A 22,862-nucleotide genomic window follows, 5' to 3' on the forward strand; every position below is an offset into this window, starting at 1 on the left:
ACCCAGAGTTGTTTTTGCACTAGATTAGCAGATAGGAAATGCTATAAAGATGAACTTAATACGATTAGAGATGTTTCCTACAGATTTTCATATATTGATTCAGGGAATTTTAATTCTGGAGCTTGCTTTGCTATAATCCGCATTTATTACAAGCTGATATAGTTTTATTATAGCAAGCTATCAAGGTCGATTCCTTTAACTGCATAATCTGACATGAATTTCATTTTTAAAGAAATGCAGTTATAAAAATCCATACTGTGGGCACAGTGGTTATATTGTACCTAAATCATATTTTGAAGGCAATAAATCCGGAGAGTATTTAGGAAGAGAGGGGAATACGGCTGAACGCCTCTCCTCCAGCCTCAACTCCTCCAAAGACCCTTCAAACTTTTTTTTTTTCTTCTTCTTCTTCTTAAATTTATTTTAATTTAAACACCAAGCATTTTCACAAGCAGATAAGGGTGGCAGGTTCAGGTCCCCCCTCCCCGGCCCGCAACGGCAGCCCCCACAGGTTGCGTGAACTTTTCCCGTCTCCCTCCAGCCTCTCCCTCCGCACGGCAGGCGCGGAGCGGGGCGCACCGGCGCTCGCCCAAAAGACGCGCCGTGATTGAACTGGGTTTTAAGTGCTCTTAAAAAGCTAAATTGCAACTCACACGCTGGTTTCGGAGAAGGAGGGAGGCGTCAAAAAAAAAAAAAAAAAAGGAAAGAAAAAAAGAAAGAAAAGAGCAAACAGTAATTTAAAACGTGTTGATCATAAAAGGAAAAAAAATCTTATTCGGTAATTAAAACGTATCTTGACTCCTTCCCAATAGCTCCTTACAAGCCCGTGCCACTGCTCCCTTTGCAAATGTTGCACGTACCAGGTACTTCCTTCTAAGCCTTGTAGTGATTCAGAACAGAGGGAATAAGCAAAATGATCATAAATTTCCTAATTAGAGATTTCGCACCAAGACAAAAAGGTGTTAATGAGTTTAATTCCAGTGCCTGTCATTGTCCCTTTTTTCACACCACTTATTTACTAATGGCCCAGAGGGCTGCTCCCGTCTCTCCTTTGTTAAGATTTTAATTTGCCTTCTTTTCTGCCTTTGATGTAAAATTGTGACCTACAACTCTTTGAAGTCCCTTATTAGGAGGAAAATTAACTTAGCTTTTCCACTGTATCTGCCCACTGTTAGCCCAGACAAAATGTAGAGAACTCCTTAAAGATTCAGTACATTAGGAAAATTTTCAAGGTAGCTCTGGAAATGCAGATTTTTAAAAAAAAAAAAATCTAATAGACTTTTAAATCTATATTAGGAGATGTAACCCTCACCAGGGCCGGAGGGGGGGAAGGGAAGGAGGGAATATCTTAATAAAGAAAACAAAATGAACTCGGGTAAGGAAAGGCTGTAAATTTGAAAACCTGAAAAGGGAGACCGGGGCGGGGGGGGAGAGGGGGGGAGCCTTTATTTTTAAATGTCACAACTTTTTCCTGTCCCTCTCGTGTGCCGCTCACAGCTGACACCCTGGCTTCCTATGCTCCGGGGGAGGGGGGGGGGCTATGAAAGAAATTATATCTAAATCTATCTCTATATAATTAGAATACCATGAGGCAGGGTTAAACCTTTGTAAAACACACAACTGATTGGCGATCGCTAAAACGAGATTTGAAAGCAACTCAAATAAAAGATCGCGACGTCAGTAAACAGATTTAGGGAAAAAAAAAAAAAAAGAAGGAAGAAAAAAAAAAAAAAAAAAAAAGAAAAGCAGCTAGTGACAAACCCGGCGAGAGCGAGCTCTGGGCATGAGAGAGAGAGGGAGGCAGAGGGAGAGAGAGAGACTTAAAAGAAATAGGAGGGGCTTGTGAGAGACTAGAAATGTCAATCAGAGCCCAGAGTCCCAATAATCTCAGGCAATCTGTTAGGACCTGACCTGGGTCCACTCAGATCAATAGGAAAAGTGAGAGAAGAAAGAAGCGATCGGATCGTTTACCGCGGCGGCCGAGGACAGGAGGGAGCCCGCGGCCTCCGCGCACCCCCGGCTCCCCCCCCCCCCCCCCCCCCCCTTCCCCATGTCCGCCGGAGTTTGCGGGAGGCGCTGAAAGTGCGGGCGGCCGGCGAGGGCGAGCGACCCGGCTCCTTCCTCCGCTCTCGGCCCTGCTACTTTCTCCCCTTTCTCTTTCCCTTCTTCCTCTCTTCTCTTCCCCCCCCCCCTCCCCTTCTCCTCCTCCTCCTCCTCCTCCTCCCCCCCTCCCCTGCCCCCGCTCCCCCACCATGTCTTTCCCCCAGCTGGGCTACCAGTACATCAGGCCGATTTACCCGGCGGAGCGCCCGGGGAGCGGCGGCTCCCGCGGCGGCGCCGAGCTGGCCCCGTCCGGGACCCTCTCCAACGTCCTCTCCTCCATGTACGGCGCTCCCTACGCCGCCGCCGCCGCCGCCCAGGGCTACGGAGCCTTCCTGCCCTACGCCGCCGAGCTGCCCATCTTCCCCCAGCTGGTAAGAGACACCCCCCCCCCCCCGCGCACCCTCTCCCCCCGGGGCTCGCCGGGACCGGGTTCGGGCTGGGGATCCACCGGGGGACGGCCGGGGAGGGCCGTCATGGGGGACGGGGGCGTCCTGGCCGCCCTGCCCCGGTAGAGGCGACGGAGAGGGGCAGGGACGGAGCGGCGACCCCGCGGCTTTTCCCACCCCCGCCCCGGTCCGCCCGCGGGGTTTGACGGCTGCGGCGACCGGCCCCGGCTGCCGGCGGCCCCGCCGGGGGAGCCGGTCCTTTCTCCCGGGCACCCCGCGGGCAGCGCGGCGGGGCGAGCGGGGAGGAGGCGGCTCGGCCCCGGCTCCGCTGTCGGTACGGGCGGCGGGATGGAGGGGCCCCGGGCCGGGCCCCGGCGCGCCGTCTCAGCCCGGTCGTCCCCCCCCCCCCCCCCCCTCCGCCCCCCGCCTTCCCTCTCGCCGCAGGGCGCCCAGTACGAGCTGAAGGAGAGCCCGGGGGTGCAGCACACCGCCTTCCCCCACCACCACCCCGCCTTCTACCCCTACGGGCAGTACCAGTTCGGGGACCCGTCGCGGCCCAAGAACGCCACTCGGGAGAGCACCAGCACCCTCAAGGCCTGGCTCAACGAGCACCGGAAAAACCCCTACCCCACCAAGGGCGAGAAGATCATGCTGGCCATCATCACCAAAATGACCCTCACCCAGGTCTCCACCTGGTTCGCCAACGCGCGGCGGCGGCTCAAAAAGGAGAATAAAATGACCTGGGCCCCCCGCAGCAGGACGGACGAGGAGGGCAACTCCTACGGGAGCGACCACGAGGGGGAAGAGGACAAGAGGGAGGACGAGGAGGAGATCGACCTGGAGAACATCGACACCGAGAACATCGAGAGCAACAAGGACGAGCTGGAGGACGATCTGCAGGACGCCGACCTCCTGCACTCCGACTCCAAGACGGACTCGGAGGGCTCCGAGGGCTTCGAGGACCTGCCCGGCTCCGAGGAGCGCTACCTCAAGGCCGCCGAGGGGGAGCCGCACCACCTCCGCCACCACCACCTCCACCACCATCACCACCACCACCATCACCACAAGTGCGAGCTCCCCGCCGCCGCCGCCGCCGCTGCTACCCCCGCCGGCCTGGAACCCCTCAAGCCGCCCCTCCAGCCGCCCCCGCACCACCTCTCGCCCCCCTCCTCCGCCTCCTCCTCCGCCGCCTCCTCCCCGACGGACGGCGCTTTGGCCGGCACCCTGCCGAAACCCAAGATCTGGTCGCTGGCCGAGACGGCCACCAGCCCGGACAACCCCCGCAAGTCTCCCGGCGGCGGCTCCCCGCCGGCGGCCGCCCCCCAGCCGCTGCCTCTGGCGCCCCCGCCGCCCCACAGACTCGTCTCCTCCTGCCCCCTGGGCAAGTTCCCCAGCTGGACCAACCGCGCCTTCCCGGCCCACCACCACCACCACCCGCCCCCGCACCCGCTGGCCTTACTGAACACTCCCCACCTGCTGGGGCTGGGGGCAGCCTCCGCCGCACCCCCCGCCGCCGCCGCCTTCCCGCGGCCCGCGGACCAGGCGCAGAGCGCGGAGCCCGCCGGAGCAGGTGACCGCTGAGGGACGCGGCGGGGACGGGACGGTGCTGCGCGGAGCGGAGCGGGAGGCCCCGCGGGACCTTGTGCGTGGGGTCGAGCCGGGAGGGGATGGGGGGGGAGGCACGCACGCCGGCCCCGCGGGTTTCTCGGGCCGGGCCCGACCGTCGGGGCGCAGGTGGCGGCGAGCGGGCGGCCGCGGGGCCCCCGGGGGCTGCGGCGGCGACGGTGGTGGGGGGGGGGTGGACACCTCCCGGCCAGGTTAGTCCGAACCCCCGAGATTTACCTTCCTCCGACGGAGATAATTTTTGTTGCTGTTGTTGTTGCTGCTCAAACGGTCTTTGTGAGAAGGGCCCGGCCGCGGGGCTCGCTGCGGGGTTGGGTTATTGTCCTTGTGACGGTCACTCCCGCAGCAAAGCGGTCGTTCGGTCGCATTTGCCACTTGCCGAGAAGAGATCTTAAGTCGAGAGGCTTAATTCAGGGATGGGGGGGTGGAATAAAAGAGGGGCTATAAAGGAACGCTTTTTTTTTTTTTTCCTTTTTTTTTTTTTTTTTTTTCTCCCTTCTCTTTTTAGATCGATCTAGTGCCTTGGAAGTAGAGAAAAAGTTAATAAAGACAGCTTTCCAGCCAGTGCAGAGGCGGTAAGAGATTGCTTCCTCAGTCTCCTAAGGATATATAGAGGGAGTTGTAAATGGTTAGCTTATTTTCTCCGCTTCTTTAGTTCCCTTTCCAGGGCGGTTCTTGTCCTTCCTCTGCGTGCGCGGTGGGTTATTCTGATTATCTATATCTATATATTTTTATTTTTTTTTTTTTTTGCTGTTCTCTCTTCTGGACTTGGCGAGCGCTTCCCGCGGGCAGGCCGAGCTGCGTTCGGGGGGCGGCGGGTGCGGTGCGGTGCGGTGCGGGGACCGAGCCCGGGGTCGGGCCGGGCCGGGAGGGAGGGCATCGGGGACACCGAGCACCCCCGGCCCGCCCGGGACCCGCCGGTGCCGCCCGGCCCGAGGGAGGAATACACCGGCAGTGGGGAAACAATAAATATGAATTTAAAATAAAGCCCAGGTAGTCGGAAAGCTGAAGAGGCTGAGCCTTGCTGTCCCGAGGGTGGCGGAGCCGTCACCGAAATAATTACTCCTTTTGATTGACCGAAACCACGGGGATCGGGCCCGTGGTATTTTCGTAGCTAAATAAATTTGCTGCGAGTCACTCTAAAAACTTCTTTTTTTTTTTCTTTTCTTTTTTTTTTTTTTATTTAGAAATCTATTTTTTAAAAAAATTAACAACAACAACAACAAAACCAGTGCTACCTAAAGTTAAAAATATTGTGCCGGCCCAATCTGACTAGAAATCCTATTAAATACCTTTTTTTTTTTCTCTGTCATTTTTTTTTTTTTCCAGGCCCCAGAACCAACTTGATGCCGCTATGGTTCTATCGGCGTTGTCATCATCATAGTTAATTTTTTTTAATTGTTGTTGTAATGATTGTAAAAAAAAAAAAAAAAATTAAATCTCTGTATAGTTACGACTTGTAAGCATGTCCGTATATTAAAACTAAAAAGGAAAAAAAAAAAAATATCCCGCTTCTGTACTATCATCTGGATTTAGCTGAGTTTGTGAGGTTTTTTGGAAGTCCAGTGAGAATTAGGTGTTTCGATTTTTTTTTTTTTGGTTGTTGTTTTGTTTTTGGTTTTGTTTTTGTTTTTTTTTTTGTACATACAGTAAAAAAAAATGTACATATGTGTGAACCAAATTGTACAAGAAAGTATATATTTTTGGCTAATAAATAAAAACTGTTGCCACTTTGACTACACTCTCTCCTCCCACCTCTGGAGTTGTTTTTCTCCCCCCTCCGACCGGCTGTTGGTTTTCCGCGCTGGGGCGGCGGCGGGAGCGGTGCATCCCCGGCCGGAGCGGGGCTTTGCCGGGGCCGGTGGCGGGACCGGGACCGGTGGCGGCGATCGCTGGAGCCGCAGCGCCCCCTGCAGGCGCCGCCGCCCCGTCCCGGTACCCGCCGGTCGGTGGTGGCGGGGTGTGTGTGTGTGCGGGGGGGGTGTGTGTGCGGGGAGGGAGCCCGGTGCGGTGATCCATCGCCCCCCCCCCCCCGCCCCCGAGGACCTTATTACCGGGGGCCGGTTACCGATCCCCCTCGGAGCGCGGTGGCGGCGCGGGGTTAATTGAAAGGAAACTTGGGGGGGGGGGGGGGGGTGTCGGCGGTGCCGCGGCGGAGCGGCGTTATCCCCCCCCCATCCCCCGCGCCTCCTGCGCGCATCCCAGGGGGTGTCAGTTTTGGGGGGGGGTGGTGGTGGTGTCCGCTGAGCCGCCACCGCGGAGCTGGGGGTCTTCCCCCCGCCCCCCCTCCCAGCTCCGGGGGGTGGGGGTTACCGAGCGAGAAGCGCGCAGCCGGCGGGGAGCTCCGCGCCCCTCCGCGCCGGGCGGGCCGCCCGCCCCTCCGAGCACCGGCAGCTGCGGCTTCCCCGCGGCCCCGGGAACCTGTAGCTTCGTTTCCTCGGCAAAGCGCTGAAAATCGGGCCCCGGTGCGGGGAGAGCTCCGGCCGCTCCGAGCGGCGCTGGCGGGGGTTGGGGAGGGGGGGGGCGGGGGAGGCATCCCCGGCCCCCTCCCGCCTGGCACTCAGATGGAAACCATCCCAAGGTGGTGGTTGTTGGGGCCGGGGGGGGGACGACACACACACGATGCTCCCCCATCCTTTCCGCTCCTCTCGTCCCAATTTACCGTCGGGAATCGGTGGCCGCGGCTGGCTCGTGTCCCCCCCCCCCCCGGCGGGAGGGGGCTGCGCGGGCAGGTAGAGCTCCCAGGCCGGCTGCTTTTGTTCCCAGGCTCTTCCTTAGCATCTCTGTCTGGGGGGGGGGGGTGGGGGGGGAGCGTGCCCCCCACTCTTCCTCTCCTTACAGTCCTGGAAACGGCATAATTAGGGAGGTGGTGATTAAATAGCTTTTCTGGTTTTGGTGACAGACCCCGCAGAGGGGGGGGTGGGGGTGGGGGTGGGAAGCAGGAGTTAAAATGAAGTTAAAGTACAAACAGCAGCGCATAGCTGACATGCTTCAAGTTTAGACAGTACAAGATATGCAAATGCGCAGGGCTGCGCGGTATTGACATTTTGAGGTCATAGTGATAGGAATGTATTATTTATAGGATTGGGTTGCACTAGGCCGATAAACTACATTTTTAAATCCTAGGCATTTGCAAGCGATAAGATTTATATATGTGTGTACACTATACGTCTGTGTGTGTGTGTGTGTATATACACGCATTTTATATAGGTGTTTTTAATATTTCACGATTAACGTTCTCCCTGGCAGGCGGTGCATTGCGGTGGGGAGAGCCCTCCCCGGCTGCACGCCTGCGGCCTCCCCGGGCTACTGGGAGCCACGGCAGCAGCGGAGCCGGCCCTGGCCCTCCGGGGAGTCCGGGGAAGGGACCCGCGGAGTTTCTGGCAGCGTTGAGACCTCTGCTTTCTTCCCCCCTCCACGTCCCCTTCCTTTCCCCGTACGTCCTCTCCGGTCACAGCGCGCCCTGGAAATGGCGTTGGCCTCCTGGCAGCTCTGTCTTTCTGCCAGGAACTGTTTGCCCCCCCCCCTTCTTTCGCTCCGACAGGCTCCCGAAACGAGGGGAAACTCTGTGGGTGGGTGGGTGGTTAGGAAACTGATTGTTTCTCATGTAAATTTTACCCAGTCTCTCTGCACTTTGTATCCCTTAGCCAATTCTTGCTGAGGGGGGAAAAAAAAAAGAAAAAAAAAAAAAGATTAATGGCATGTAAAATGGGAGGGGTGGGGGGGAAGAGAAAGCTAGAGGCAAATTTCCACATCCCCTTCCTCTGGACATCCTGGTGGGTTTTCCATAGAAACTTTCACACAGTGGCCAGACAGATGCTTAAAGGCGATGGAAGAAAATAATGAGCCCACGATGGGAAAACAATTGCATCCCCAGCTTTCCACCTCCATTAAAGGCTCCTTTGCCTTCGCAGCGGAGCCCCTCGGCTCCCCGTCCCCGCAGAGCCCTCTGCCTTCGCTCCGGCCGGCAGGGATGCTCCCGCAGCAGCGTGGCAGCCATGGGAAAGCCGCCCCTTTGGCTTCTGGAAGTGAGAACTTGGTTTCCCTGCAGGGGGAAAGCAGCCTTTGTGCCTGGCCGGGCTTCCCTAATGCGGAGAAAATTCCCATTAATTTTGTGAGGAAACATTTTGTTATGCGTGTTTCAACAAAACATTAAAAACCCTACTGGTATTTTTTTTTTATTTTTATTTTTTTTAGAAATCACTCTCGCAGCTTGACAGCCTCACTGGAGCCCTGGCCAGGCCTGCCCGAGACGGCGCAGAGAGGCCTCCCTCTCCCTCTCCCTCTCTGTTGGCTGCTCTTTTCCTGTCTAATCAATTATCTCCCTAGCTAGTCCTTCTCAAAGGTGAGAGCTCATTATGCATATTCATAAATCACAGCTCCCAGACCTGACACTGATTGATGTAATCATCTCCCGCTCGCTCCCTGTCTGCGCGGGGCCGGCCGGAGGAAGCGCCGGTGAGGAGGAGGAGGAGGAGAAGGAGGAGGAGGAGACAGGAGAAAGAGACTTCCAACTTGTCAGCCCCACTTCTGCTGGGAGCGGCTGGGCGGGCGTAGCGGGCCGTGTCGGGCTTCCCATCCACCCCCGCCAAAATGCCCATCACAGCCCCGGGGAAACGACGGGAGAAAGCCCTGGGAGATGAGAAATACCAGCGAGCCGCCTCCGGCACAGCGAGCTGTTACGCAGACAGAATCCCACGAGCAAGGAAAAGATCCGGCACAGTTTTCACAATCGGGCATTACCCCACGCGTTAAAATAACTCCCCCCAAACCTTTCGCGGTAGCCAACGCGCCCGCTTTTATTTTCCTTAGATAGTAAAAGCTGGTTTATCCCCATCAGAGCAGACATAGGCATTCTGATCGTGAGTATTTAGCTATAAAATATCTTTAATACTATAGCTGCAGCTGTGCTCAGTAGCTATATTGTAAAAAAAAAAAAAACAAAACCAAAAAAAAACAAACAAAAGGAAAAAGTTGTGACGGATGCAAGTTACTGCTGTGAGGGTGTGAGGGCGGGAGGGCTCCTCCAGCCCAGCCTCCCAGCTTTCCAGCCAGGAACGTGTATCTCAGCCGTGATTTGTTTCCCAGAGCACGCTTCAGCATGGCAGCCTTGGAGATGCCGTTCAGATTACGTGGTTTACCTGTATGGTTAATATTTACACTTTTAAAATACCTCTTTTTATCACTTTGATCAGCAAGATCAGTGTACTAAAGACAGTGTACTAATACAAAAATATATGCCCCGGAAATCATAACAAGATACAAATCAAAGGGAGTCCTAATCAAGTACTTTTGAGAGTGTTATCTTCCTTGTTAACAAATGGTAATAAGAAAATTAAGGCTTATAGCTTGCTTGCGTTTTATCTAAGAAAACCAATAAAGATATCAGATGTTCTTTGGTTTATATATTTGAATGTAAAGCGGAATAATGAAGAACACGTACCTTCTAAGGCTTCATTTGCTTTATGGGTGTTAACCCTTTAGGATGCCGGCGACATTCTGAATTTGCAGAACGAGGACGAGCCTGTGCTGCCACCCGGGGTTTTGAGTCCCGTTGTTGCTGCAGTCAAGACAACATCTTTTTTTATTAAATGCTGAAATTGGAACAAAGCAACAATGGCTGCTTGCTAACTATGCATGTCCAACAGGCCTCTTTGCTATTCAGCAAATGGAAGATATTAAACAACATTTTGCTTAAAGGTACACTGAGGCCATTTCCATTAGGACACGGTGTCATTCATTTATTCACATGTTAAGTGGATGTCCTTGTGGCTAATGAGTAATAATCAACAGTGACTCCACTTTATTCCTTTGCTCCCAGCGATGTTAAATACTCTGATGGAGTCTCTTTGCTGACACACTAGAGAATATGGTTAAAAAGTGCTAAAGGACATTTTCAGCATAGAGCAGCCGCACACACGCGGGCTGGAAATAGCACTTTTATTACAGTCTGTTCTATTAGGCTTTGTTCCCGTTTAAGGCACGGCACGTGGAAACCACTGATATTTATTTGAAGGTAGTTTATGCCTTAAGAGCCGAGAACTCTCTCGGTTTGAGAGTCAATTTGGTTATTGCTGGGAGATGAGCTCTCGTCTGGCTGGTTTATTAAAAAAACAACAACAACAACAACAAAAAAAAAATCAAACCACACCTTACAGTACCTTCTCAGAGAACTGTTAGTGGAGGAGTGATTTAGGACAAAAGCTTTCCTGCAAAAAAAAATAATCTAGTTCGACATTTATTTTATAAAATAAACTAACTCTCCCACCAGCTAATTAATCCCTTTTATTACATCAGCCTCAGCAGCTAAGTAGGCTAATAAACTATATTAATATATATTTTTCCCTTTACATGATTGCTTACACTGGAGTCTGCAGCTTGGTTGTCTCCTGTGTCAATTCCTAAAGTTTGAAAGGTATAAATGAATCATTCTTGGTCATGATTAAGCTTAAGTTAGAAATAAAATATGTCAATCAATCTGGTTGGAAATGTTCCTGCTGTCTAAGTTGGTTATGCAAAACACTCTAAGGTGTGTAGGCATGCTCAATTAGGTCAAGGGATCTGATGGCACTCCTAGCCATAAATGTGTGTCACTTGGATTCCTCATTATTTTTAGCAGTAGTGAAAATACATGTCAGTAGGCCAGCTAGCCAGGCTAGAATAAAATTATTTACCAAGTATGCATAAAACTGAGGTTTTCATACATTAATATTATACTTATTTTCAAGCAAAACAGTGAGCGGAAAATATGTCTCTCTGTCTCTGTCTCAAATATATGAGTCACACTATTGAATTTCTCAGCCATCATTAGTTTAATTCACACTGGACTATGCAATACTCAAGATACCTTAAGCAGTAAAATTTAAGTGCCTAAAAACATAAATGTAATGTGAAATTAGATACAAGGAGTAAAACATCGATTTGCTCTGTTACAGTCTAACTTGCTTCCAAGAGAGGTAAAGCGCAAGCTTCACAGGGAGATGAGACCAGCCCCATTCCAAAATAATTTAACGAAGGAGGACATTTGAGATGGCTATTGAAGAGCGGCGCTGGCACCGGTGCTCTCAGGTGGAGAATTCTGTAAGCAGAAGACAATGTCAGACACTTACGCTTGACAGAGAGGTTTCATCTGGTGTACTAAATCGTGGCCTGATACTAACAGAAATGTTTCCATGTAATTCCAGGGGGAAAAAAAATGCCGGGAAAAGCAAGTTTTAGTGCTCGTGGCTGCCCTCCTGGCACCTGGTGGAGTCACTGAATCGGTTAAATCCTCTGGTTTTAAACTTTCCATGCTGGTCCTTTGAACCACACCGAGACCTTGGGCTTGGGCACAAGAAACAGAATGAGAAACCAGCTAAAACCAGCCCAACACTCCAACCTATTTTCGTTATGAAAAAAACCCAACAAACTTAAATGCAGGAAACTGGCAAACTAAAAGAACAACGTTGCTTCCAAGAATGAGAGGCAGGAGTAGTGCTGCAGGTAAGGCTGGGGCTTCTTAAACACGATTTTTGAACGTGGTGTTAAAGATGGCAGTGTCCCTTTAAGAACAGCACCGTGCAGCTAATATTTTCTTTACTGCCAATAAAGCGTAATTAAATCCCATGAATTAATATATTCACTTCGGGAAGAATTCTCATTCTTTTCTTTGGATATCAAAATGGAGCCATCATCAGTCAGTTAGTTAAATAGGAGAATCCGGAGAGTAAGTAAATGGAAGAGCTTTCAAATGCGGGGCTGAAAATGCCCAATGAATGTGTAGGGGGCTTCAATAAAAAGATTTTGACTTGTGTTTTCACCCCTTTCCCACTTTGCTCATTGTTTACTGACACTGCTATGGACACAGTATTCAGTCCCTGCCCGCCCCAGCCCTGGGATGTAAAAATGTCATCTCTATTGTGCTGCCGGGCTCGCTTTGATGCTGCCGCAGCCCTTTGTGTGCCCTTCTCAATCCCTTTATAAGGCTGTCCTGATTGTCCATACTGAACATTGCCACAAAAGCTCGTCTTATTGAGAAAATAAAAAAGTCAGAGAGGGGCCAAATGACGGGAGATTGGGCCTTTGCTGTAAAAGACCTACTATTCACTGTCAGCAGCCATTTTTTCACCAAGGAATTACAAAGTTGGGACAGCGGCCGCAGCAGCAAAGCCATTTTAGACACTTTCTTCTTAAATTTTATTTACAATTACTGTTCCAGTTTTTTTTTTTTTTTTTTTAAGATCATGTACTCCTGAGGTCAAACATTGAATCCTACAAGCCGTTGTGGAGGGTATTCTCGCCTTTCCAAAGGAAAAAATACCGCATAACTCTCACGTGCGCTTTTCATTGGGGAAGTTTAGACAAACAGATCGTATGGAAATTCAACGACTTATATACTACAAGAAGGGCTTGTTGTGGTAGTTAAATAAGCCAGAAACAGACCCCCATCTCCCCCCGCTACGTAGGAGCACACATATTTGCAACCGAGAACCCGAGACGGAGGATTTAAATTGTCGCTCTGGAAAACCTCTACCACTTGTTCTTCCCCCTCACAGTATCCTAACTTGTACCAGTGTCCGTGGGCAGGACGGAGACAAAGGCTGGATAAGGTCTTATTCTTTGGGAACGGGGCTATCGGAATGGGAGGACGGTGATTTCATGGCTTTTGTTACCGAGGTTAGGGACCGAATTCTCTCACTGAATTAGAATGGTAACAAGTGGGACTGGGGATCTCTGGGGCTTTTGTAGTGCACTCATCTGAGAGATTGCGCTTTTCTCAGCCCTTCAGATTTATTTTGCCAAAGTTACAGGGCAATTATGGAAATGCGCCCTTTGAAGCCGGGCCGATTTCTCTTTATTTTCTGCCCCCCCCCCTCCCCTCCCCAAAGCAAAGCCTCCCTCGCCTCCTTTCTTCAGCAAGTCAGCAGTCATTAGGCAGCGGGGTTTCGAGTGGCCATTCAAATATTCTTTTGAATAGTGCGAGAAAGTTTTTAAAAAAACATATGTTAAAAAAACCCAGACCTTGAAGCTTTTTGGGAAGGCAGTGTAAAATAACAGCAAGGTAAGGACGTCCTAGAAAAGGCTCTGTGTGCGCGAGGCGCTGGAACACGAAATGCTTCCCATGAAAAGAGGCTCAGTGTGCCGGGACGGGGGCTGGCCGGTGGCAGGGGGGTGTTTGCCCGAGTGACCGGCTGGGTGCTGCCACGCCGGCAGCTCTGCAGAAGAGCTTTGCTCCCCCGTCCCTCGCATCTCCCTCACCAGGGAGGCCCGGCACAAACAGAACGGTACTTTCGCGCCTTTGTACATTATTTATCACGGGAGTTTGGAATCTCGGTGCTGCGTGTGAACTAAGAGGGCATGGTTTTTACTTTACTTGTTACACTAACCTTAAGGAAATATGTCCGGAACCGGATGGCAAGACCTGGAGCTGGCGGGCTGTGACCAGGACTGCTTTTTGCCCAGAAACTCAGTTCTGTACATCTCTCTCCACTCCCTTCCCCGTTTCTTTACTTGTATTGGACTACTTTGCTCTTGTAAGATAAATTGGTGTTTTTCTGGACCATTTAACAAATGCTATGGACCAAATTCAGACTTGATGTAAGAGGGAGGAGATACTATTTGTGTCCCTGAGAGTTATATACACTTACACAGGGCCTGAGCCCGGCCTGAAACGTGGACCTTCCATCATCAGTAAAACATGGTAGGAATACTAAAGGTTCTTATCTGAGTGTTGTAATTGAGGCGCAGATATCTTTTTTTGCTTTCTATGGAGTTTAGGAGGGATCCTAGGACCACATCTACCGCAGCATGGGGCATAAGAGCCTTGTGTTTTCTCTTAGGGTTTACAAATTTTGCAGCAGAAAGTTCCTCCCAATCATGAGTCTATGCAAAAGCACGAAAACCCAGCTCAGATCCTCTGCAGAAGCATGCTTACAATGAATTGATACTGATATTTCTCGGGACAGGTGCAGGAGGTTGAATGCTGCATCTGTAGCATTCAGCACTGCCTACAGAGGTCTCAGCAAACAAGTTTCATGCGCGTTGGGCTCAGTGAAGCTGCAGTAGGTGCCGCGGGAATATCACCATCTCTCCAAACTTCTCCTCATCCTCTTCCCCTAGTTCCCTTTCACACATGGAAATTTCTTCCCCAGCCTCACACAAGTGCTGAGGATTCCTCCCTATTCCTCTGTACCTTCCCCCAATCTAGCATCATCTTAATTTTTTTTCTGGAACTCATCCCATTAGTGGGATGAATTCCAAATCTGCCCAAACTGGATCCATTGTTTAAAAGCCCTCCAGGAGCTTTGGGGTGTCTGATTCATTTCAACGTGCAGCTGGGTATGGTGTGCTCTCATTTCATTTGCAATAAAGAGAGGAGGACTTGTGGGATACAGATCTAGGTTCAGGTTCGGGTACAAAACCTTCAAAGGGCTTTAGGCTCTAATATGCTGGTCTACTACTGTTCTACAAGAACATTTCTAATCTTAAAAACTTAAAAGTCAAGTTAAGAAAAGACAAACTCTCTAATAATATTAAGCAGCTATTCGAACTGTAAACTTAACAAGGTGGGGAGTTGATTCCTCTGAAAAATGGTAGTATTCGTACTGCTGGTACATTCTGACGTAACCCTAGGAAACATGCAATGCCAAATGACCGTGCCTTGCTAGGGAAATCATTTAGGGAAATTAATGCAATCCTTCCATTTCTGCCTTTGACAATTTCCATTTATTTTTATATTTATAATTCTACATGAAACCCAAACAGCACACTTATTTTTGAGCCTCAGCCTTGTCACAGATGCTGTAAAGGGTCAGCTGGCAGCCTACAAGCCAGATACCACCCTCCCGAACACAGGCTGAGCTTGCGTAGCTCCTGGCCTTTTCCTTGGAGGAGATGGAGAATAGCTGTCTGGGCAGCACAGCCTGCCTTTCTAGCTCTCACTCCTTGCTGCCCTGTACAGCTGGGTGCCTGGATCCCCAGGTCTGCACAGTCCCTGTGGGAGGAGACGTGTCTGCAGACCGCCTTCAGGTACCTCCAAGATGAGTTGCACCCTTGTCCCACAGTAGAGGACAGTTTCATGTGCCTTTGTGGTAGCTTGTAGCTGTGAGTAATTCCATGTGCATCTCCCCTGAGAAACACCACGGTGTGACATTGCGCATGGGTTCCTCAGTGAGTCCTGCTTTCTACCCTTTTAGGCTTTAAACACCAATAATGACAAAGACTTTGAATCATACTTGCGGATGCCGTTTGCCAAGCGCAGGGTTTGCCAACGTCCCCAGGTGAGGGCCCTTGAGCAGTCAGGCTTCTCCTCTCCGGCAGCTCCAGCCTGCAGGTGGTTTTGGGGACGGGGGGGGGGTTGCAGTAATCTGGCCTTAAGGCCACAGACACATAGATCACCATGACGAAGTCTCTGCCTGGAGGTAAAGGTCACAGATTTTGAATACTTTAGATATTTTGTAAGCCACTTTTGAAGACTGTAAAGAGAACAGGTTTCCGTGTTTGGTGCTGTCAGAAACGACCCTCAGGATGCAAAGCTTCTCTGCATGCTTGGGTCAAAGCCCACCAATAGGTAGGGCAGTCATCAGCAGGGTGAGAGCTTCCAGATGCCTTGTCTTACAAGGAATAATTCTGGCTCATCTGGCTTGAGTTTTAACCCCTGGGCCTTGCGTTTACTCTGTGCAGGTCGGAGTTGTGACAGTCAGTGTCTTGAAGGTTTAGAAATAGAGGCGTGGGCATTATAACCTATAATGATAAACTCATTTACGGTACATGAGATGATGCCTCCCTACTACTTCTACAAATAGACTTTAGATATGGGTGTCTATTATTTGACTGTCAGTGAGAAGTGTGTATCTCATAAGGCTCTGACCTGAGCCTAATTAATCACCAGCATCTAATGGAGAGTAGCAGTGCAGGGGAGCGTTTGGTGTCCAGCCTGCTCAAAACAACGCTTTCACCTTCCCTACAACTATCAGACCTAGAGCCTCCCTCAACGTGGGACCACTGCTTTCCTTTGGAAGAAGAACTGGCGCAAAATTAACCTTCCCCTGTAGGGGGAACCTGCCAATTCCAGTCTCTTTAAAAAAACAAAAAAAGCCCCAGAATACCCAAAACCGAGCAACTTGTGCAGGAAAGCCACCAAATACCAAGGGCTCAGCTATCAGCTGTGCCGCACGTGGGAGCAGAGGAGAACAGAAAGGGTCCCTGTTCCACCTCCACGGGGGTTACCTCCCTTTCTAGAGCCTGTGTCTGCAGGAGCAGGCTGGGAGAGGACCCAAAACTGCTGTTCTTTCATGCTGGTGGGGAGGGCTGGGGACTTTCCCTACTGTTTTGGTTGTAAGCAAGAGGAACGGCTTTGTCTGCAGCAGGCTGTGCAAAGTCGGAGTAAGGCAGGGAAGAATCAGGCCCCATCAACTCTTTGTAGTACTGGAGCTTTGTTTTGAAGTGCAACAAAAATACAGGTGGTGGAGGAGATAATGCACGGTACCGTTCCTTTGGGACACTGGGGGAGACAGCAAGGAATTCCAAAATACGGAGCGTGGGGGTTTTTTTCTAGCATTGATCACAAATGTTAGTTCAAGAAAACACCCAGAAGTAGTAAATATGCAAATTTGTAATGAAAGAAGAACCTACAAGTACCCGCTATGTCAGAGAATTTGTTTAAGGATATTTGATCCTCATGCAGAGTTTATCAGATTACAGTTTTAATTTGCACATTCAGTTTTGGGTTTTTTTTTAAAAAGAGGGAGGTTCCCTTTTAAAAATCTTTTCTTTCTTTTCTGCTCCAATACTTGTACTGGAGCTATGTCACTTCTGCTAGGATACAAGAAGTCTGTTTACAGCGTAATATAAATCTGGGTTGGAGAATACCAATTTCATATAAATTAGATGGCAGAGCACTGTTCCGCTATTTTTGTTGTCTAAATTATATGGAAATTGGTCTTATGCAAGGAGTAAGTCCTCACAGAACAGGGCCCTTAGGCTTTTGGTTTAATTATCATAAGCTTCCATTTAATTAAACTTATTAAATGGTTTGGTGTAAGAGCAGACTATCGTTTTGCAGAAGCTTTCTGGAAGAGAAAAATATTTATGCCCTAGCTCCTTGGGAAGGAAATAAAACTTCCCTTCAGAGATGTTTCCCTAGGTATAAGAGTGAGGGTCACCTGGGCCATCCTCCTAGGCACCTTCAAACCGTTCATACTCGGAGGCATTTCAACCTGTTCCTTACTATAGGGCCAATGAGTAAGCTGAGTTTTTCCCATGGCTGGTATTTTGGTTTAGGGGCTAGAAATTAGAGGATAATTATGGCATAAGAAGAAGCAGATGTAAACAAACCATGAATATCTGGAAACTAAAATAAGGTCCCAAACCATCAGAATAGGGAGGTTCTGTGGCAGCAAAAAAAGCCACCCAAACAACCAACCAAAACCCCCTAAACCCTAAAACAAGCCCCTATTTGCTTTCAGATCAGCTCGATAAATTAGTTTTGGGCATTACATGATGTGGTGTCTGTATTAACCAGAGATAGGACTCAATGACACAGGAAGCCTCCTCCAGTCTTTTGTTTGTAGGCAACCCTTGTAGCTAATGAGATTCACGCCAAACGTGCTGGCCACCTTCACACACAGCCATTGTCCATGGTATATATCAGTTTAACCAGGAAGGGCCTTATCTGAGACTTAGGTATTATAAAAAATCCTTGCTCTGATGAATTTGACCATTGGTGACTTCCTACAGAATCCCAGCTTTATTTATTAAGTCAAGTCTATCGCACAATCACTGGCATTGCTGGCTTCTGGGAAACTTTACACCTCTTATTTTATTCTACAAAACATAAAGCTTTGGGTTGAAAGAAATCTACCTATTGATACTATTTCTCCAAATACAATATTATGGAATAGCACTATGTATCAAAACTTGTGGTGCTGTGTACCGACTCCTTTGAAAAAAAAAAAAAGGAATCATTAGAAGAATAATTAGCTGAACATGTGAAATTGAGATGCTTCTTCAGGAACATGTGAGAAGCTGATTAATAAGAGGAAGAAGGACCACTGTGTGTCAGGAACCTAATAAATATATTTAAGGACAAATAGGTAGAAAAAGAAAGCACACATTACTAATGTTGATAGAAAGCCTTAACTGCCTAATGAATTTCAGAAATTGGTTGAGAATAGTTAATCTGTGTGATAACATGACCCTCAGGGTTAGTTAGATATGTGAATTCTTATCCCCCCGGGGACTTAGCAAGTTTCCAGAGATTCACACCAAATTCTTACAAGCAAAAGGCATTCACAGTTAGAAGATTTCATGCAGGTTTTGCTTCTGAAAGCTCATGTTACGCAAAACCCAATATACTGAGATAATGGCAGAGAGTGAAACTCGGTACTAGCCACACTGTTAATTAAAATTTTCACTTTCTAACAAACAATCATGCACATTTGGATTTATTATGGGATCACATATAACTCCAGATGAAAGGAAGTGTTTTACCATAACAATAGTTGATTCTTTGTTGCTTCTCTATGCTAAATTAAGCTCTGTATATACATGTGCTGAAAAGCAAATGTATCAGTTGGTATTTTCTTCATTGAATCAGGCATTTCCTACACACCCTTTACAAAAATTTCATGGGAAACTGACAGAAAAACCCACCTAACTTATATAGACTAGAGCTATAAAGTGCTTAGTAATTGCAGTCTCATCAGCGCTTTAGGACCGCTGCCAATGGCAAGGCAAAACCAAATATTTCAGAGAGAGCTCAGAAGAAAACGCAGGCAGCGTAACACGCTACTGACCCGAGCAGCAGTGTGGTCCCGAGAGTTCTTCTTCTTCTTCCGGAGCCAGCGGGCACCAGCGCTGCCGGGGGGGGGAGCAAAACGGGTCCCCTTGCGAGCAGGGGAGGCTGGAAATGCCAGTTCTTGTTTGCCTGAGATGCTGTGTCCTGGCTGGCCTGGGATAGAGGCGTAAAATGATTTTCATTCAAAATTCTCTCACAGAAGGCAGTTTCTACACCACCACCACCCCCTCCCCCCCCCCCCCCCGAGGATTAGGATTTCCAAAAGAATTTAGGGCAGTTAGGTGCCCAAATCCCACTGAAATCTCCTCTGAAAAATCTCAGCTGTAGCTGTTAGTGACATGTCATAGCAGCAGCTTTTTCTTTTGAAGATTGGGATGGATTTCATTCTTCTTAATATGGATGTAAAGGTGCAGAAGGGGGCGAAAAAGGAAAGACCCCTGAGCCTGCGGAGTTGGCAGTCTCAAGGACTGAAAGGACGAACACGTCCCCACGTGAGGGGGGAATCTGCATTCACATCCAACCTGTGCTTTCCTCCAAACCATAATCCAGGGCTTGCGTTCCTGCGCAGCGATTTTCAAAGGTCTTACAAGAGGTAAGTGAGACCAGAGAGTGCTGATCCTGAAAATAAAAAGCAGATACACATTTTGTGCATGTATCTCTGACTACATACCTCCGGCTCACCCTCTAAAAAAAAAAAAAGCAAGATTTGTTTGTAACAGTGACATTAATATAAATGGTGTTGAAGGTATACTTTTCAGCTGATATTGCAAAAGTGAATGCTCACCACATAGTTGTGCATAGGAGGTCCTGCTGAAAATACTTATATATAATTTAACAAAAAAGAAGCTTTTGTACTAAGAAATTATGGCTTAAAGCTTTCTTATTTGGGAAAATTCCAGCCTTTGTGCTCATATCCCAGTTATTACAGTAAAGACTTCCAAATGGGAGATATTTTAGAAGAAAACAGTACCAGAGTGATAAGGGTACTGTGCTTATTTTTCTTCAAGCAGTGGTATGCTTTTAGTTTGAGAAGGAATTTTAAAAGGTTCTAGATGAGATGGTACAAATCAAACATATTCTTATAATATTTATATAAAATATGTCAAGAAAAAGGAATAACAGGGACTATAAAAACCATTGCCTGAGAAACAAGAACAATAGCAGGGCCAGAATGCATCTTGTTGACCATAGCTATATGGAGCTAAAAATACATGAATCCACCCGTAGTACAGGACAATAAAAATGATTTTAGAAATATAAACCCATTTCTAAGTAAGAACAACATCTTGTTTGTCATTCCATTTAACCGCCCATTAAACATGGCTTTTGTGGGAAGACTTGTACCTGGAAGACTCGCGTAGACTGCCATTGCTAAAAACACGTGCACCGGCCAAACCAAGGTGATGTATCTTGACTCTGGAATTAGTATTTGCTACTACAGTATCTTTTGCTGGAGGGATATTAACATACAGACAACATTAACAGGAACAAAATTTATTAGCAATGACAGAAAGGCAAGGAAGATTGGTGAGTAAGATCCAAGGGCATGAGGGGAAAGATCAAAAAACATCACAGAGTCTATCATCAGTCTGTTCCTGGGTACCTACAAGAGAAAGTGAAGCTTCAAAAAGATGAGAAGAAAGCTGACGATGGGGTGACAGAAGCAGCTCTTCTCCAGGACAACGACAGAACAGTAATTATAGGCAGCGATGACATGTGATGGAGAGTTTCACCCTCCAACTTTACAGGAAAGGATCTGGGCAAAACACGTGTATCAACATACTCTGCGATAGGAGGGTAGGGAGTGAAAGGAAAGGTGGAACACATCCTCTGCCACAGCCGTGTCACCACGCTTACGGTCTCAGGAGTGAGGACAACCTAGCGCGAGAGAAGCAGATAGCTGTGTTCTCTTTTACTGCCTCCGCGCAGGCAGAGGGGGCTCGTTTTCATTTGGCTCAAAGTGGAAGTAAGGCAAAATAAAGAGATGCCACATTTCACTTTCAATAAGGCACCAGAAAAGTACCAGTTTAAAGAAAAAAAAGTAGCTTCAGTGAATAACAGTGTGTTTCTGAGAACTGCACTCTTTTCATCAAAGGAATGAGCAATTCGGTTATTAGATAATATTCAAAGTCATAATTTTAATTATATCTCCAATCAAGTCCAACTGATGGCAACCAACCCACTACTAAACTATTTGATATTATTTTCCATTAAAATATTTCTAGTTCATTTGGCTATAATTATTAAAACTTCTTCATATCTTATCTTGTCAAGAATAATTGCTTACATAAAGCTCCTGTCCAAACTGCGTGACTTTTTTGTTTACAGCACATTAGCATCCAGGGAACCAGTCAGGGCTGTAGGACGGCGCTTCCTTCTAAATAGCACCTCGTGAAAATAATAAACACTGGGGGGACACGCTGTCCTGTAAACTCAGCATTTGCTCAAGGTTGCGCTCCATGGATTTCTGGTCCCATCCTACTGCTCACATACTGATGGGTCCTTTGCCTTGGTGGGTGGGTGCCCAGCTGGGGAGCGGTGGGAGCACCCTGTCCACGCCGCTGGCTCGTGCCACACGGTGCAGAGAACTGGGGGGCCACCTACGAGCATTAGATGTGACCAAAGATCCCCATTGTCAGCTCTGCAGAGCGTATCTAGAGACTGCTGTGAGCCCCAAAAGAAATAAATGCAGATTTTTTTTTTTTCCCGTTTGCATGCACACACACGTGCTCCCTCTCTCTCTCACACACAGATACTATAAGGACCAATAAAAGATCAAAAGCGAATAAATGAAGGAAATTAATGAAAATGAAGTGGAAGACTGTAATCACACCCAACCATGCAAAAAAAAAAAAAAAAAAAAGCTAAAAGCTCCGAACAAATTAGTATGTAATACACTACTTCAGACAGATGTTCAAATAGGAACAAAAGGAAATAGGGAGGAAAACCATACAATGCTGGCTTGAGAACTTTCAGGAATATGAAAAAAACCCAAACAAACAAACAAAAAAGGATAATTTCCCATTTAGCCTGGAGCAGAAATACAGCTGGATTCTGATCCATTGAAGATACTCTTCCCATTGCCTTCAAGAAAATCACCATCCAGCCTCTGCAATAACAGCGGAGAAACACGTTTCCTGAACAAAAAAAGGGCAGGGCCGTGGCTGGCAGGGCCCTGGGCTCCTGGACACGGGTTAGCAGTTAACCCCAGGCACGGCGTTCCGCTTGGCTTTCACAGGATTGTCCTTTCTGCTCCTCCATAACTATTATTGCCCACAATTTTTAACCATGAAAAGCATATGTGTCTTCTTTAACGTGCTAGGATTTTGGAGCATTTGAATTCGGTTGGCATCATAAACAGGTCAACAAGCTTCTGCCAGTGCGAGAGTTGCGGTGTGTAACTTTAGGGAACGGCTACAGCAGCAGATGGGGTACAGAGCATCACAGCACCTGTGCAGGCACGACCCTCAGCTCCCCAAAACCTCCAAAGCTTCCCAGTCAGTTCTGTCTACTCACTCAAAAAGACTCGAATATATCGCTGCTTGGAGGGAGAGGGTACTCACAGTCATCAGTGAGTCACAGCAATTTCACATCCTCTGCATTTTCTGGTGTCAAAATACTCAAGTTGTATTGCAGCCACACAAGTGGTTTTCAATCCACTCCTTTAAGGCAAACTGCATTGGATGTGGATTGATGCCGGTAACTTTTTGTAAATTTATCACTGTAATTTTGCCATTTCAGAACCCCATTTTCAGATATTAGAAATGTCAGTTGTAAGATATAATATATACAACAGATTAATGAAATGGTCTTCTGATGGTGCCTGTTAAGAAACAAGTGGATTTTGCAGTGAAACCAGTTGTTAAAAAGGGAAGCAAAACACCTTCCCAGGAAAGACTTGCATTTTGGAAAACCCATGGCCTTTCTTTGTCTCACAGTACAAATGGCCACGGGAGCCAGCTGTGCATCGACTC

General features: G+C 48.3%; 1 protein-coding gene across 1 annotated transcript; it reads left to right on the plus strand.

The window, feature by feature from the left end:
- The first annotated feature begins 2,252 nt into the window (after positions 1-2,252).
- IRX3 (iroquois homeobox 3) lies at positions 2,253-5,496 on the plus strand. Its single transcript, XM_074158091.1, has 4 exons — positions 2,253-2,474; positions 2,934-4,059; positions 4,621-4,687; positions 5,442-5,496. Exons 1-4 carry the CDS (start codon positions 2,253-2,255, stop codon positions 5,494-5,496), a joined length of 1,470 nt encoding a protein of 489 aa, XP_074014192.1.
- Positions 5,497-22,862: the final 17,366 nt, after the last annotated feature.

This window comes from Numenius arquata, chromosome 13, assembly GCF_964106895.1.
Source record: "Numenius arquata chromosome 13, bNumArq3.hap1.1, whole genome shotgun sequence".
In the NCBI taxonomy this organism is placed as follows: Eukaryota; Metazoa; Chordata; class Aves; order Charadriiformes; family Scolopacidae; genus Numenius; species Numenius arquata.